At 38.4% G+C, this 14,488-nt stretch overlaps 1 protein-coding gene across 1 annotated transcript in view; it reads left to right on the top strand.

Moving 5' to 3' along the window:
* The window catches only part of RTF2 (replication termination factor 2), an 84,854-nt gene extending 71,792 nt beyond the window's left edge, over positions 1-13,062 (top strand). Inside the window, exons 6-9 of the mRNA XM_089513783.1 lie at positions 2,889-3,002; positions 9,322-9,376; positions 10,865-10,954; positions 12,129-13,062. Coding sequence (XP_089369909.1) covers positions 2,889-3,002; positions 9,322-9,376; positions 10,865-10,954; positions 12,129-12,316 — 447 coding nt within the window. The 3' untranslated portion in view covers positions 12,317-13,062. The remainder of the gene's footprint in view (positions 1-2,888; positions 3,003-9,321; positions 9,377-10,864; positions 10,955-12,128) is intronic.
* The last annotated feature ends 1,426 nt before the right edge of the window (positions 13,063-14,488 follow it).

Raw genomic sequence — 14,488 nt, 5'->3', positions numbered from 1 at the left:
ATATGAGACAGTACTGTAAAGAAAACAGTGAATAAATGAGAGTTGATTGAATGTGATTTACATTGACATTACCTGGCAGTACCTTGATGTTTGAGTTGTTTCAATTGCTGCATTTCTTGAACCTTGCAGCATGAGTAGTGTAGGAAACATTGTATCTTTCTTCTAATACCCAGTAATGCTTTCCTGTGTTTCCTGCAAAAAATACTATGGGTTGTTAAGTTATACAGACACAGGTTGTGTAAAAGATTTTATTTAATTTGCAACGAAAGAACTAATATGACAGAATTACATATTAGCTGTTAAACAGTACTTTTCATAAGCATTACATATGCATTTTTTTAAAAGTACAGATTAGCAATAGTCATCAAGGAATTACAGTGCAGCTTTTACTAAACAGTACATACTGTATGCATCATAATAAAAGGTGGAAGAAAAAGAATAATATCATATTACAATTTCTCCTTGCTTGCTGCCAAAAGAAATCAAGAAGGACATCCCTCACCATTTCACCTTCCTTTTTTAAAAAAGTCCTCATTGTTGATCAGTGGGGCATCGAAAGTGTCAAGAATGTATGACTGAGCATACTGGTTGCAGTCCTGCAACACTTCACCCTTAGTTTCAAAAATGTTGTGAAGAATCACACATGATGTAATTATAGAGGGAACATTTTCCTCAGCAACCTCCAAGGAGGCTATAAGACACCACCAAGGAGGCTTTTGCCTTCCAAATGCTCTCGCCATCATGTTTCTAGCCCAATTGAGAAATTTTTGAACAGAGCCTGCCTTGGAGTAACCGTTCCTTGGTAGGGCTTCATGAACCACTTTCGGATAGGATAGACACTATCAGCAATCATAGGTGGACCAATCTAGTATTATATATTATATGTATTATACAATTATGTATTGTCCTTTTAATTTTCAACTTACATTTGTATTTAGGTTTTTATGTTGCCCCTGAAGACCAGGCTACTGAAATATATGTAGGCCAAAATGCATTGGGCTTTTCCAGAATAAAAACAGCCATCCATTGAGGGCTTGGAAAAGTGACTCCCTTTTTTCCTGTGGATTCTGTTGGGTGATCTCAAGTTTTTTTCTCTTCTACAGTAATATAAATGTATAATTGCAAATGATGATGAGGGAGCTAGAAAAGACTGAAATCTGCCATTCTTTTAATATTTTTTGTAAATAAAAGCTTCTCATTTTGGTCAGAGAGCTGATTACCAAGCAAATAATGAAAAACTAGTTGAAGTGATGTGTTCTCAGTTTAAGGACCAAAAACTGCTTTTTGGAACAAATGTATTTTTATTTATTAATTTTATGCCACTTTTCCTCTGGAGTGGAACCCAAGGCAGCAGCTCACGGAAAAATTAAGTGTGTGTGTATGTGTGTGTTGCAGTAAGGAATGATGCTGCTGCTGCAAGCACAGCGGCTTTCTGAAAGTACAGTTGCTTGTTGCTTAGGTGGTAGATTTGCACACAAAATCAAGATAAATGAAATGGATTCAGAATTCTTTATACTTCTCTCAAATAGATACCAGATAAGTTGGGAGAGCTGTTAGCAAACAATGATATTAGCTAGTCCTGTAGATATGAAATGCCATGAAATAGTCATTATTGAAAAACGCTATCAACACTGGGATCCACAGTTCACTTCTGTGCAATTTTATTCGGTTATAAGCACCACAACAGGCTGTCAGCATCTATGTTGTTTTATCAGTTCTAATTTGTATAGTTTTTGTTTATAGTTCTGAATGGTTGATAGCTAAGCAAATTTTATTCTGATTTTTACAGGTCAAGTGTGTTGTCCTTTAAAATAGAAACATATTGCATGTACATTGTATAGTTTGCCTCTTCATAGGTTTAGAACAAAATTAAACAAGAAAATTACTGTGGGGTTGTTTTTTTGCCTTTAGGAGTGGTGGAGATCTAAATATAGATAACATGAAATAAACTGAAAGAACAGAGGAATTTGCCATCTTGTGGTTCAAAGTACATTATTCTAATTAAGAAATTATATGGCATAGCAAACAGGACCTTGGCTTATTAAGTTGACCAATAAAGAAGCCACGATTTTCTCAATCTAACTTAATTTATAGGAGTATTGTGGGTATAGTGGGATATTGTATCATGTGAACACCTTGTGCTCCCTGATGGAGCCATAGACTACAAAAACTTAGATTCTTTGGGGTATATAAGAACATTAGGCTAAAAAAATAAAATCATTATTGGATTAATAGAACATATGAACCCAATCCACAAAAAGTCAGTCACATCTGAATCTCATTGAAATCAACAGCAGAAGTTAGCAGTAACTAATTTATTTCCAGTCAACTTAAATATAACTTAAGTGCTACTGATTTTTTCTGGAGTCTTGTGGGTTAGATCCTGTGAGTTGCACTTAGGGTTGCATTGAAATCGGTGGGACTTTCACATTTATTTTATTAGCATCTAAGTGAAAGTAGCTTGAACCTCAGCCCTGCATATGTCTTTGCAAATACCTTGGTTGTTTGTGAATAAAGGAAAATAGTAGTTTCTGCAACAAATTAATGGCCCAGCAAGTTGTTTCAGAATTGACAAAGAGATCCAAAATGCACATTTGAATCTGATGTATTTTTATTCTGTGGTCAAACAAACACTCCTAACATGAGTAATGTAAGTTGCACTCTCCATGTCTAATGAATGATCAGTGCATTATAATATTTCATGTACATGGTGAAGACAGCTCATCTGTACCTGTTCCAGGGCTAAAAAAAAAGGAAGGTTTAAATAAAACAATAATGGAGGAGGAGGAGGAGGAGGAGGAGATGATGATGATGATGATGATGATGATGATGATGATGATGATGATGATGATGATGTCTTGTTTGCTTTTCCTTTTTTCTCATTAAAGTGTGGAATCCCTTTTAAAGAGAATGATGTGATTGTACTTAATGGCACTAAAGAGGATGTGGAAGTGCTGAAGAAACGAATGGAAGAGAGAAGGCAAAAAAGTAAATTGGAGAAGGTAAGATATTTGTGTGAGCACATTGTCTTGAGTTATTTGCACCTATGAAGATAGAATATAGGCCAAGCAGAAAGTTGTAGGTGGCTGTTGACTTTATGTGCCTTGAAGTTTATTTATGGTGACCTTCTTGCAGTGTTTTCTTGACAATACATTGTAACAGAAATTTCAGGAAACTTAAAGTTCTAGGCCTGGCATAGCAAAGAATTGACAAGAGGACCTAGTAAATTTAAAATCCATAAGTTTATTTCCAGTTGTTGACAAAGGAAAACATTGAACTCAGTGGAATTCAAGTTCCAAAAAGCTGAGATCCCGAACAAGACAAAATAGCTTTTTATATTATTGAAGACAAAGAAGCTTCTTCAATACACCTGATTGGCTAATTACAATTCAAACATACAGAATTCTTACAATCAGAACAGAAATACATGCATACATTAAAACTGCATCATCACTCCTTACCCCCTCCTTTAGGAATTTAGTAGCTTTCCTTCTAACCTTGCTTCTGAACATCAACAATGTATCCTTATCTTAAATTGTGTATACAGTGGAGCCTCGGGTTACGAAAGTAATCCGTTCCGCGGCCGCTTTCGTAACCCGAACGGCTTTCGCAAGCCGAATCCCCATAGCCGCTAATGGGGAAAAGCCGCGATTTGGTGTAAAATCGCGGCAAAAAGCACCAAAAGTTTTTTCGGGACCCGAAAAAACGTTCGTAACCCGGATCAATAATTTCCAATTGGATTTTTTCGGGTCCCGAAAAATTCGTAACCCGGGTATTTCGTATCCCGAGGTTCCACTGTATTATGTCTAATTTTGTTGGTGCTAGCTTCTTACAGGTCATGATGCTCTTTTTACTCCTTTGCTCTAATTTTTTTCTAAACTCCTAGCCTCTATTTTAAAAACCTATTTTTCTTTAACCAAAGTGACTCCATGTTTCTATGGCTTTTTATTTCAACAAGGAATTTCCACCACAACATATTCAGAGATGGTTTGTTATTGCCTTCCTCAAAGAGTTGGAGAGTGAGATTTGTCCAAGATCACCCATCTCCACTTCTCCATGATTTCCATGACTGAGTGAGGATTCAGTCCCTAGTCTCATAGACTCCTAGTCCAAAATTCAAACTATTGCACCACACTAATCCAGTGTAAATTATGGCACCAAAATTCAGAAACAGTCACTGTCATTTTTTCAACTTTCAGAGTGGTGACCAAGATCCCATGAGTTCCTGTGTGCCTGCCTAAAAGGCTTTATGTGTCTGTAGAATTCTTGACCTTCATATGACAAGATTCTTGAAAGCCTTTTCACTTTATGCAACTTTATGTTCATATGCTAGTGGTGCCCAGGGGTCTCCTGTTTAAGAAATGCAAAGACAAAATACAGTTTATTGGCTGCATCCTGATATATATTTGCAGATCATTGGATTCCAGCCAATAAATTTCCCCAATATATTTTGTCATTATGAGTTCACAGTTAAGCTATTTGTTTGGAACTGAGGGACAACAAGAAAGCGGGAAAAGTTTTTCTCCAAACCACAGTATTCATTAACAGAATTGGTGCTTACTTCCACTAATTTAGAAAAAAAATATTTTACATGGAAAGGTTTGTTTCCTCTGCCAATTGGAAATATGAACCTCTAACAAATTTATTTACTGATACTCATTCATTCATTCATTCATTTGTATGCTGCCTTTCTCCCAAAAGAGACCCATTAACAAATGTTGTCAATGAAAGAATGAACACATTCGTCTAGCCTTTCAAATCTGCTGCTACTTCAGTTAGTTGCTATTAAGCAGAGCTGTAAACATTTCTCTCGGTGTGAAGGTCAGCGGTATAATCTAAAACAATCCAAGGTGTTTCAAACTACAGTCAGCCCTTCTTATACACGGATTTTTATACACGGATTCAAGCATCCACGGTTTGAAAATATTAAGAAAAAAGTATAAATTTCAAATATCAAACCTTGATTTTCCATTTTTTATAAGGGACACCATTTTGCTATGTTATTATATTTTATGGGACTTGAGCATACATGGATTTTGTTATACATGGGGGATCTTGGAACCAAACCCCAGTGTATAACAAGGGTCTACTCTACATGCTGACTACACAAACATGGAACAGATTCATCTGTGGTGCAGATCCCCTGTTCACTAGTCTTAAGCATATATACGCATGTAAGTACATCCATATGCATACACAATCCAACTGAACAATCACATTTGCATGATATCAGAGCCCATCAGTCTTTTTTACAAATGCAGAAATAGACTAGCTGCAGCATTCCAAGGTTATTACTATACTTCCACAAACAACCATATCTTGATTGACTTTGGAAGTTAAGTGGGGTCAGATCTGGATAATACTTGAATGAAAAACCTCTAGGGCAGTGGTTCCCAACCTGTCGGTCGCGATCCCTTTGGGGGTCAAACGACCCTTTCTTGGGGGTCGTCAGGTTGGGGCTCGCCCCTCCTCCTTCTCCCCCAGGGTGGCCAGGCCTCCTCTGGCCTGCCGCCACCACAATTGCGTTGGGGCTTCCAGCAGCCTTTGCGGCAAGAAGCCTCACCCTTCTTCCAGCTGGCGGCCTCCCTGATTGGTTGGGAGACTGGGAAGGGCCGGGACTTCTGGCCGCTGGGGCTTGTAGGTGGCTGGTAGTCCCACCCCTTCCTGGCTTCTCAACCAATCATGGAGGCCGCCGGCTGAAAAAAGGGCGGGACTTACGGATGCAAGGGGGTCACGGCCCAACAAAGGTTGAGAAGCACTTCTCTAGGGAATACTGTCAATCTCCAGATAGAGCTAAGAAGGAATCCTGCCTGAATGTGAAAAACTGCTGCCAGTCAGAATTGACAATACTAGACTGCATTGACCAGTGGTCTGACTCAGTGTAAGGTACTTTCCTGTATTCCATTGACCCTCTAGTCCACCACACTTGTCTTCAGGAGATGCCTCTCAAGCCAAGTCTCTGGCTTAAAGCTTTGTTTTTGGCCGAGGAGCATTAAGGCAGGTTGAATGAAACATTTTTTTAAATGCATCTGAGGAAGTAGACTCAAGTCTACGAAAGCTCATGCTGCCAATTTATTTCTTTCAGTTAGCCTCAAATTGCTGCAGGATCTCTCTACATACTGATCCTACAGACTAACATTGCTATGTCTTTGAATTTTTTTCAGTTAAACAATTTTTAATTGAGCCAGATACTTTATATAATGGTATTTACTGTTATATACTTCTCAATATACATTTTTAAAAATATATAATGGATGACTTTTCTGTTTTGTTGAACAGAGTGTCCACAACTACTTATTTTTGTATTGAATGCCCTGGAAGAATACCAGATCCTAAGTGTTGTATTTGGTAAAAGACTGCCAAGACTGATTGAGTGTTTTGCCATTACTTGGAGTGAAGACGGTGTGCATAGATAATACTGAGTAGTTCTTAGTCCAAAAGCATCTGGCATGTGACTTCTGTTATCTTGCAATGGTATAAATGGTGACATATATGAAGTTCTACTAGTTGGTATTCATAATGGTGATGACCTTATTGACCCTGATGAACTCTTGACATGAACTCTTTCCAGGCAACTGAGAACTCATGCATGAAACACAGCCTTAGAGCAGAGTGACCAGATGTCCTATCCACAAAGGAGGACAAGTCACTGTAAAATATAGGACATTCCAGAAAAATGTAAAAAGATGAGTCTGTGATTCGTAGAGTGAAACAATATTTTGTGCAGACATGTTCTATGCTAGATGTTCTAGACTGCCACTTTCATCCAATCCATTCTATATGCCCACTTGTGAAGGATCATGGGTCTAGAATAGCACTAGGTTGGTGAAGACTGCTGTAAAACCACTCCATCTAAAGCGAAATCTAGCTACCTACCAAACAATTCTGGTCCAAATAGAAGGATCTGAAACATTTTCAGGCATTCCAAAGCACATAATGCAAAGGAAGGAATTATATATCGTAGACATTCCACCACCTACTCAACTCTCCACTCCATTTTTTTCATGGTTTTTGGGGCCTCAGTGTGCTGAATGAGGATGACAGTTTCACTTTTTAAATTAGCATCTCATACTTTTGCTGGTATGGTGAAATGACTTGCAATAACAGATTCCCTAGCAACTGCATCATCAAGGCCTCTTTCCAGTTTTGCATCTGGCTTCCTCTTGGAAATGAAACTTAATAATTTGTGAGCTTCTGCAGTTCACATTCATGTTGAAAACTGCTATAAAGATAGCTTTCATGCTGGAAGCTGGATGGCACCCAAGCATACAGTATAGCACTACTGAGCTCTTCGGTATTGCTAATTTATTAGTTTTGCTTCTGAAGTGTTATGTTCCCATTCACCAAATGAATTGCACTGGAAGACATTTTTTTACTGAAATGACACACAGGCAGGGCAGGATGCTATATTACTCTGTCCAAGCAAAGGAGAGGAAAGGCAAATGGTACTGGTGTATATTTTGTTGGTAAGAATGTATACAGTAGCCTTACAAAATCTATGAACACCAAAATCAACTTCATTTCATCTCATCTGTATCTGTAACTGTCCTAGTTTTACTGCCTGCCTCAGACTACACAAAGAAGGGATTATAACTGAAGATTAAGATGCACTATATCATGGTCTGTGTCCATTTGACAAGTTAGAACTTGAACAGGCTTCCTGAATCCTAGTATTATTTAATATAGGAGGTGTCATGGTTTCTTCCTACAATAATATTTCCTAAACCTCTGGTGCTATGACACACACACACACACACCACTCTCTTTCTCACATGCATTCTTTTTTTCTTTGCAGTGCACTATATTTTTCCACTCACTTTTGAGAATGTCTCTAGGGATGAGGCCAACAAATGACTGGAAATCTGGGTTGCAGTGTCAGGAAAATAACATGAAAATTTAGTGTTTTAAAATAGAGGTCAGGATACACAATCAAAGAAGCAGCCTTCTGCTTGAAACTGACATGGTTCCAAGTGACTGCCCATCCTATCTCTTCCAAATTAATTATGTCCTTCTAAATCTCAATAATCTGTTGGATGAAAAGAAGCAGCAGAAGGGAAGGATGTGAAAGAAGATCCTGTTCTTTGCTCTGTTCAGTCCTACATTCTGTGGGTATTAGAGAAGCCCTTTATTGCCACCTGGTGGGTGTGATAGGGAGAACATCAGCTATGTGATCCCTCTCTCACACGTAGCTTTATGTAGTATATTTTTGTGTATATTTTTATTTTTGCAACAAGGTATTTGACTTTATATATTTATTTACTGGTAGTTCATCTCAAAACATAAACTCTCAGTCTAGGGCCAAAATATATTTGTGGTAGTTGTGTTGCCGTACGACAAAATCCACAAGTAGTGATACCTTTATTGGGGCCAACGTCAAAACATAAAATACATTATGAAGCTTTAGAAGCTTCATTGGCTTCTTCATCAGGAAAAGATGTTAAAAATCATACATCAGCAGAATAGGCCTACGTTCTGCCTGAGATATCAGTGAAGATGGTATTAAGGTATTTCACAGAGACCACTCCACTTATTGGCCATGTGCGGACTAGGGGGAAAGAACAATAATAGACAGGTAATACAATCTCAACTCTTATTAGCAACAGAAAAGTAACTTGGCTTGAGATCCAGCTGTCTCTGTCCTGTACTGTCCTGTTTAGGAGCAGGATGATGATTGTGATGGTGGTGGTGATATTATTATTGATATTATTACTGACATTAATATTATTACTGACATTATTTCATATGGGGCTCAAGCATAGGTGGATTTTTCCTTATGTGGCGAGGTGTAAGGAGAGGGCCCACTGTAACTGGTTCCTTTATGCCTGTATCCTCTACCTAGAGCTTCTAGACATTTTCCATCCAAATTTCTTGTTTAAATCCATGCCTGCGGAGTTTCAGTTATGCTGAAACTTCAGATACTGACAGTCAGTTTCTTAGATCTCAGATAAGATTTTAATCAGCATTTCAAAGGTCCTTGAGAGACCTAGTCAGCAAAGGTTCTCCAAAAAGATAATTCCAAGCAGCCACCATACAGAATGCCCTCATCCTTGTCCTCACATATGATCTCAAGACACCAGAGGAACTTGAAGGAGAATCTCCTTTGCTTTACTGTATCTCTTTGTCTCAGGAGGTGTACATAGGATGAGATGCACCTTAAGATATATATTGGTTATGGCAGCAAGATGATCTTGATTTTATTATGTGAATGTAAGTCCTTTTATTCTCACTGTCAAGGACCTTTTCCACATGTCACATTTAAAACATCTTGTTTTCTTATGCAGAATTCCTGAAATAATCACCATTTTGTCTCACTTGTTTCAGAAATCCAAGAAATCTAAGGCAGCAGAGACTGTTGTGAAGTCTGAAGCTATTGCAGGTAAGGTCATGGTCATGTGCAGATACAACAAAAGGTCTTCATAAAGAGTATGAAGAGTTTTTTAAGGCTGTGTGTGCGCGCGCACGCATCTGAAATAATTGGAGAAACTCTGTACTCCACTGTCATACACACAAAAATAAGAGCATTTATCACCCACTTTGAGCAAAAACAAAACGTACAAGGCCAAAGCACTTTGCATTACTTCTCCTGTCACTTCTAGGTGGCTCTTCCATTCCACTTAAACCCCTAAATTCTACCTAAACATTAGGAGGAACTTCCTGACAGTAAGAGCTGTTTGACAGTGGAACGCACTTCCTCAGAGAGTGGTGGAGTCTCCTTCCTCGGAGGTCTTTAAACGGGCTGGATGGCCATCTGTCAGGAGTCCTTTGATTGTGAGTTCCTGCATGGCAGGGGGTTGGACTGGATGGCCCTTGTGGCCTCTTCCCACTCTATGATTCTGTGATTCTATCATTCTAAATTTAGTATGCTGTTCTTCTCCCAGCCCAGCAGCACAAGCTTCTCTGGATGCTTTTACCAACACAAAGGTTTTAAAACCATTGGTCGTTTAAAAATGCTGTGTTTAGGTACATAAGTGGGTGCTCAGAAGGCAGCTATAATCCCTTGTATTAGAACTGTCCACTCGGAGTTACATGTTCCCATTCACTTGTCTTTCCAATATAATCTACCACAAGAACCAAAAAATGAAAAAGATGAGGCTTTATATCTAGTGTCCAAGGGAGGGAAACATATTTGGGATAATAATAATTAATAATTTGTTTTATTTGTATACCGCTATTCCAAAGATCATAGCGGTGAACAGCAAGTAAGCTAATTAGCAAGTAAGCTAATTTGCCCCCAACAGTCTGGGTACTCATTTTAGCGACCTCGGAAGGATGCAAGCCTGAGTCGAGCTTGGGCCCTTTTGCTGGTCTTGAACTCACAACCTTGTGGTTTTGAGTGAATGGCTGCAGTACAGGCATTTAACCACTGCGCCACCAGGGCTCTGCAGGACCCTATAAATTTTCAGTTGCGTTTAGAACAAAACATACAACTTCTGATTCAATATTATTTCATCTCCTTTCTCCCCATCACTGTAACACTTAGTAGAGAGTTAAAAGAAGCTGTGTATTGGTGCCATAGATTTTCCTACCCCTGTTCCATATCTATGGCTATTCTGAAGGTGGAGAGGGGGAGAACTTGGCATGTCATGAAGTCACAGTACATCTCAGGAAATATGAAGAACACACTGAGACAACTAAATGCAGTTTCCTTTTTGCTTACAATGGCTTATGTGTCAGTCAATTTTTCACTTTAGCAGTAAACTGAATCTGGGTATTTTATTCATTTGTTTTGATTTGCAGTACTATTCTGTTGAAGAAATGTTTAGCTGATGATATTAACAGGGTCCATATTTTAGATTCCTAGTATTCTGTACTAAACATTGCTCTTTCTTCCTCTCTCTCTCTTCCTCTCTCTCTCTTTTAAAAGAGTCACCCATATCTCAAGTGAGTACTGAAAAAGAAGCCACAGTCATTAAATCTGGGGAAAAGAGAAGCATTGCTTTCTGCAAGAGTACAGGTTAGTGTAAAACTTTCCAATGCAGTTCAATAAGCATTGCATTAATATTGTGAATAATCCTTTTTGGTGACCACTTTCATCAAAATGTTCATCCAGAATTCTGCTTTGAGCAGGTAGAACCATAATTTGGCTCATCTCTTATTTGAATTATGAGAGTTCTGAATGGTATTGCAGATGCTTAATCTGCTCCCTGCTGAATGTGAATGCACTCTGAGTTTCCCTGCTGCCTTTAACCACAATTAAATACTGTGTTAGGTATTTACCATGGTTAACATTAATCTGATTTCAGTAAGATTTCAAACCAGAATTTGAAACTGTTTTATCTGGATTGAGGAGCTCCTCTGGACTTGGTTCATGTGGACTAGAATCCTTCCATCTCTCTTCAGCCTTGTGTCCCATTCGTTTGCTACTTGTGTTGCTTATGAGATGTGAAGCTGGAGAGAGACTGAGGATCTGAGAGATGAATGAGCAGCAGTACTTCTGCTATCACGTTGAAGGCAGAAGCGGGAGGCTGATGGCAAAAAGATTTGGCTTTTGGGGTTTTTTTTTATTTATTTACAGATTGGGGTGATTATCCCATATTACTTCTCTCAATCTGGACACTGTATTCCTGTTGATGCCACTCAGAATTGCATCAGTTTTTTTGACTGTCATATCACATGAGCTGACTCATCTTCATCTTGTGGCCTACTAAATCCTCAAGATCTTTTGGACATGTACTATTGTCAAGCCAGTTATCACCTATCCTATATTTGTCCATTTTATTTTTCCTGCCTAAATGTTTCCTTGGTTGCTGCATAACTTCCTAATTTCCAGGGTTCAATACCTTCTTGGAGGTATCCTCTGTCAAGAATTGCACAGCTACATAGAGCCTTTTAAAAAACTTTGGGGACTTCTTACAAAACTCTCTCAAAGCAATACTTTGTCTCCACATATAGGATTACAGTAATAAGAAATAAAAAGAGAACACATTTCAAATTTTTACATGATTTTCGAAGAGCTCAAAATTATCCTGTGCTTAACATATAAATGTTGGGACAAAAAAGACCAATTTAAAATGCCTAAAATGTAATGTGGGTGTGATTTAGCTGGTGTTATTTTTGTGTATCTGTGTTTTTACATCCAGTTTTGTCAAAGGAGTTGAAATGTGATGTCTGTTTCCTTTGTCATACAGCAGCCAATGAAAGTGTGTCGTCTTCATCTGGAAAAGAAAGCAAAAATGCATCCGGGGCCCCGAAGCGGTCCATTGCAAACATTGAGAAGTCAGAAGCATACAAGTCTATTTTTACTTCCCACAGTTCAGCCAAACGTTCCAAGGAAGAGTCTTCCAATTGGATTACACATACAGCATATTATTTCTAAAATGGCAATGGATATGATTTCTAGCTCTTTCCACCCATCTGCTTTTCCTCCTACAAAGGAAGTCTTTGTTAGCTGGCTGTGTGCAATTTTGCGAATGATTTAAAGCACTAGTCAATGTAGTTTTGTATAATAGATAATAAAAGCAGAGCTGAAGCTATCTTTGGTTTTTTAAAAGGAAGTCCTTTGCACAAGTTCTGATCATTAGGATCACTGCCTGTTGTCCTTTGCTCAGTTTGAATTAATTGGGAAGGGTATTACTCTGATCATATGAGTGGATGATTTCATCAGAGTATCCAAATTATGTGAGCACCATCTGTTGTTTTGCAGGGATCCTGTTTACCAGCTCTGATTTAGTGGAAATTTCAAGCTGGGAACCTCTAATAATACAACATTTTCTGCTCTTCTAGATATGTTATAGCTTTGTATAAATGGAGCTAGATGCTACCTGAAAAGGTTTCACTTGAATGAAACCAGCATTCCACCATACCCTTCCTCTGTGTCTTTTCTTTAGTGGGTCATTAGTTATACAGCAAACAAATTTAATGTCCATGGCAGCTGTGGGATGATGGATTACACACAAAAACTTTATAGTCTCAATCCTCATTTGTCCTCCTGTATAACTCTTTTCAAGTTGGCAGATTCAATCTGGCTGACTATTTAATTTGAGTGTCCATCCTTGATGTTTTTAAGAGAAGCAAATTTTCTGACTCCTGTACTTAATAAAGACACAATAATTTAATATTGGATCTTGCAGACTATTTATGTGATTATTTGCTCTGAAGGTTGTCATGATTTCATCTTTTTAAAAACTGAAGATCACTTTGGCTTACATCAAAAACACTGTGAATGGTAAAAGATGTGGTGGTGTTCTTCTTGAACACTTGTGCAAGCACTGGGGAAGACTTTTCACAATAAACGCCCAAAATGTAGCAGATAGTGTGTCACAGTACAAAAAACATAAATTAAGAAGATACATGTAGTAGAATATAAATGAGTAGAGAAGTTCTTATGAAGATTTCTTTATGGCCCAAAGTCCTCCACAGAAGCGTCCACAAATGTAGGATCACAAACCAAAGTATTAGAGCATCTTCAGAAATTGGTTTACTTTCCCTACTCTTAAAATTAAAACATTAGTTTGTTTAACAGCCAGATTAGAATTGACACAGCATTGGAAAAACATGATTACTTTATACCTGATTGAAAAGAGTTTGGTATTTGACTTTTATGAATAAATTGATTGACAAAGGTAGGAACACAAGAATATTCAAGCACCTTGAATATTAGCTGATGCATCCAGCATTTCAAAACACAGATTATTCTAAAGCAGGTTTACATAGAATCATAGGATTGGAAGAGACCACAAGGGTCCAACCTCCTGCTATGAAGGTTAATTGAGTCAATTGACTTGGATTTAAGTTGGACTCAGTTCCTTTCAATCACTTGTCTTGACTTCACATAAATGATGCAGTGACTTGACTCAGTTTATTCACCAAAGACAGTGCAGTTGTGTTTTGACATCCCTTTGGATTTTCTCTAGAAACTGTTTGCTTTAGGGATATAGACCAGAATTCACTAAGGCAGTTATGAATGCATAATCTAGATTTACATGTTTAGGACTGGTTCGTATTCACAATCCCAAAGTCCCCCAATCCCCGCTTACCAGGCAGCAGTGAACAACAGGGATCTCTTTTCTTGTTGACCAGGAAGCAGCAGACTGATGTTTTCAAACTCCCTCCCACTACTAGAGATCTCTAGCATGACAGGGAATTGTGACAAGATCCTGGTTCTGACTGTCATACCAGACATCACTCATAGAAGGGAGTGGGAATATCAGTCGGCATCCTCCTGATCAACTGGGGACCAGACCCCTGTAGCTCACAGCAGCTGCTCCTGGTAAGTGGCAATGCAAAGGGAGTGTCAGGCCATGTGTGAAGACTGCTAGATAAGCCAAACCAAAAACATGAGAACTCCAAATTAATGGGAATACCAAAGACTGTGATAGCAATTCTCATCATTTCCTATATCCACACTATACAATTACAGCAGCTTGATAGTACTTTAAGAGTCGTGGGACTTAATCACACAAAAGTTGAAAAGTGGAATTAGAGCAGGATACTAGCATCTGTGGCCATACCTTATCACATGATGCTGTTTCTGTCCAGTATCTGGTCT

Source organism: Sceloporus occidentalis, unplaced genomic scaffold (assembly GCF_023333645.1).
Source record: "Sceloporus occidentalis isolate IW3139 unplaced genomic scaffold, rSceOcc1.0.p SCAF_3, whole genome shotgun sequence".
Lineage (NCBI taxonomy): Eukaryota > Metazoa > Chordata > Lepidosauria > Squamata > Phrynosomatidae > Sceloporus > Sceloporus occidentalis.
The sequence above is the reverse complement of the archived record's forward strand: the minus strand, read 5'-3'. Positions and strand labels throughout refer to the sequence as shown.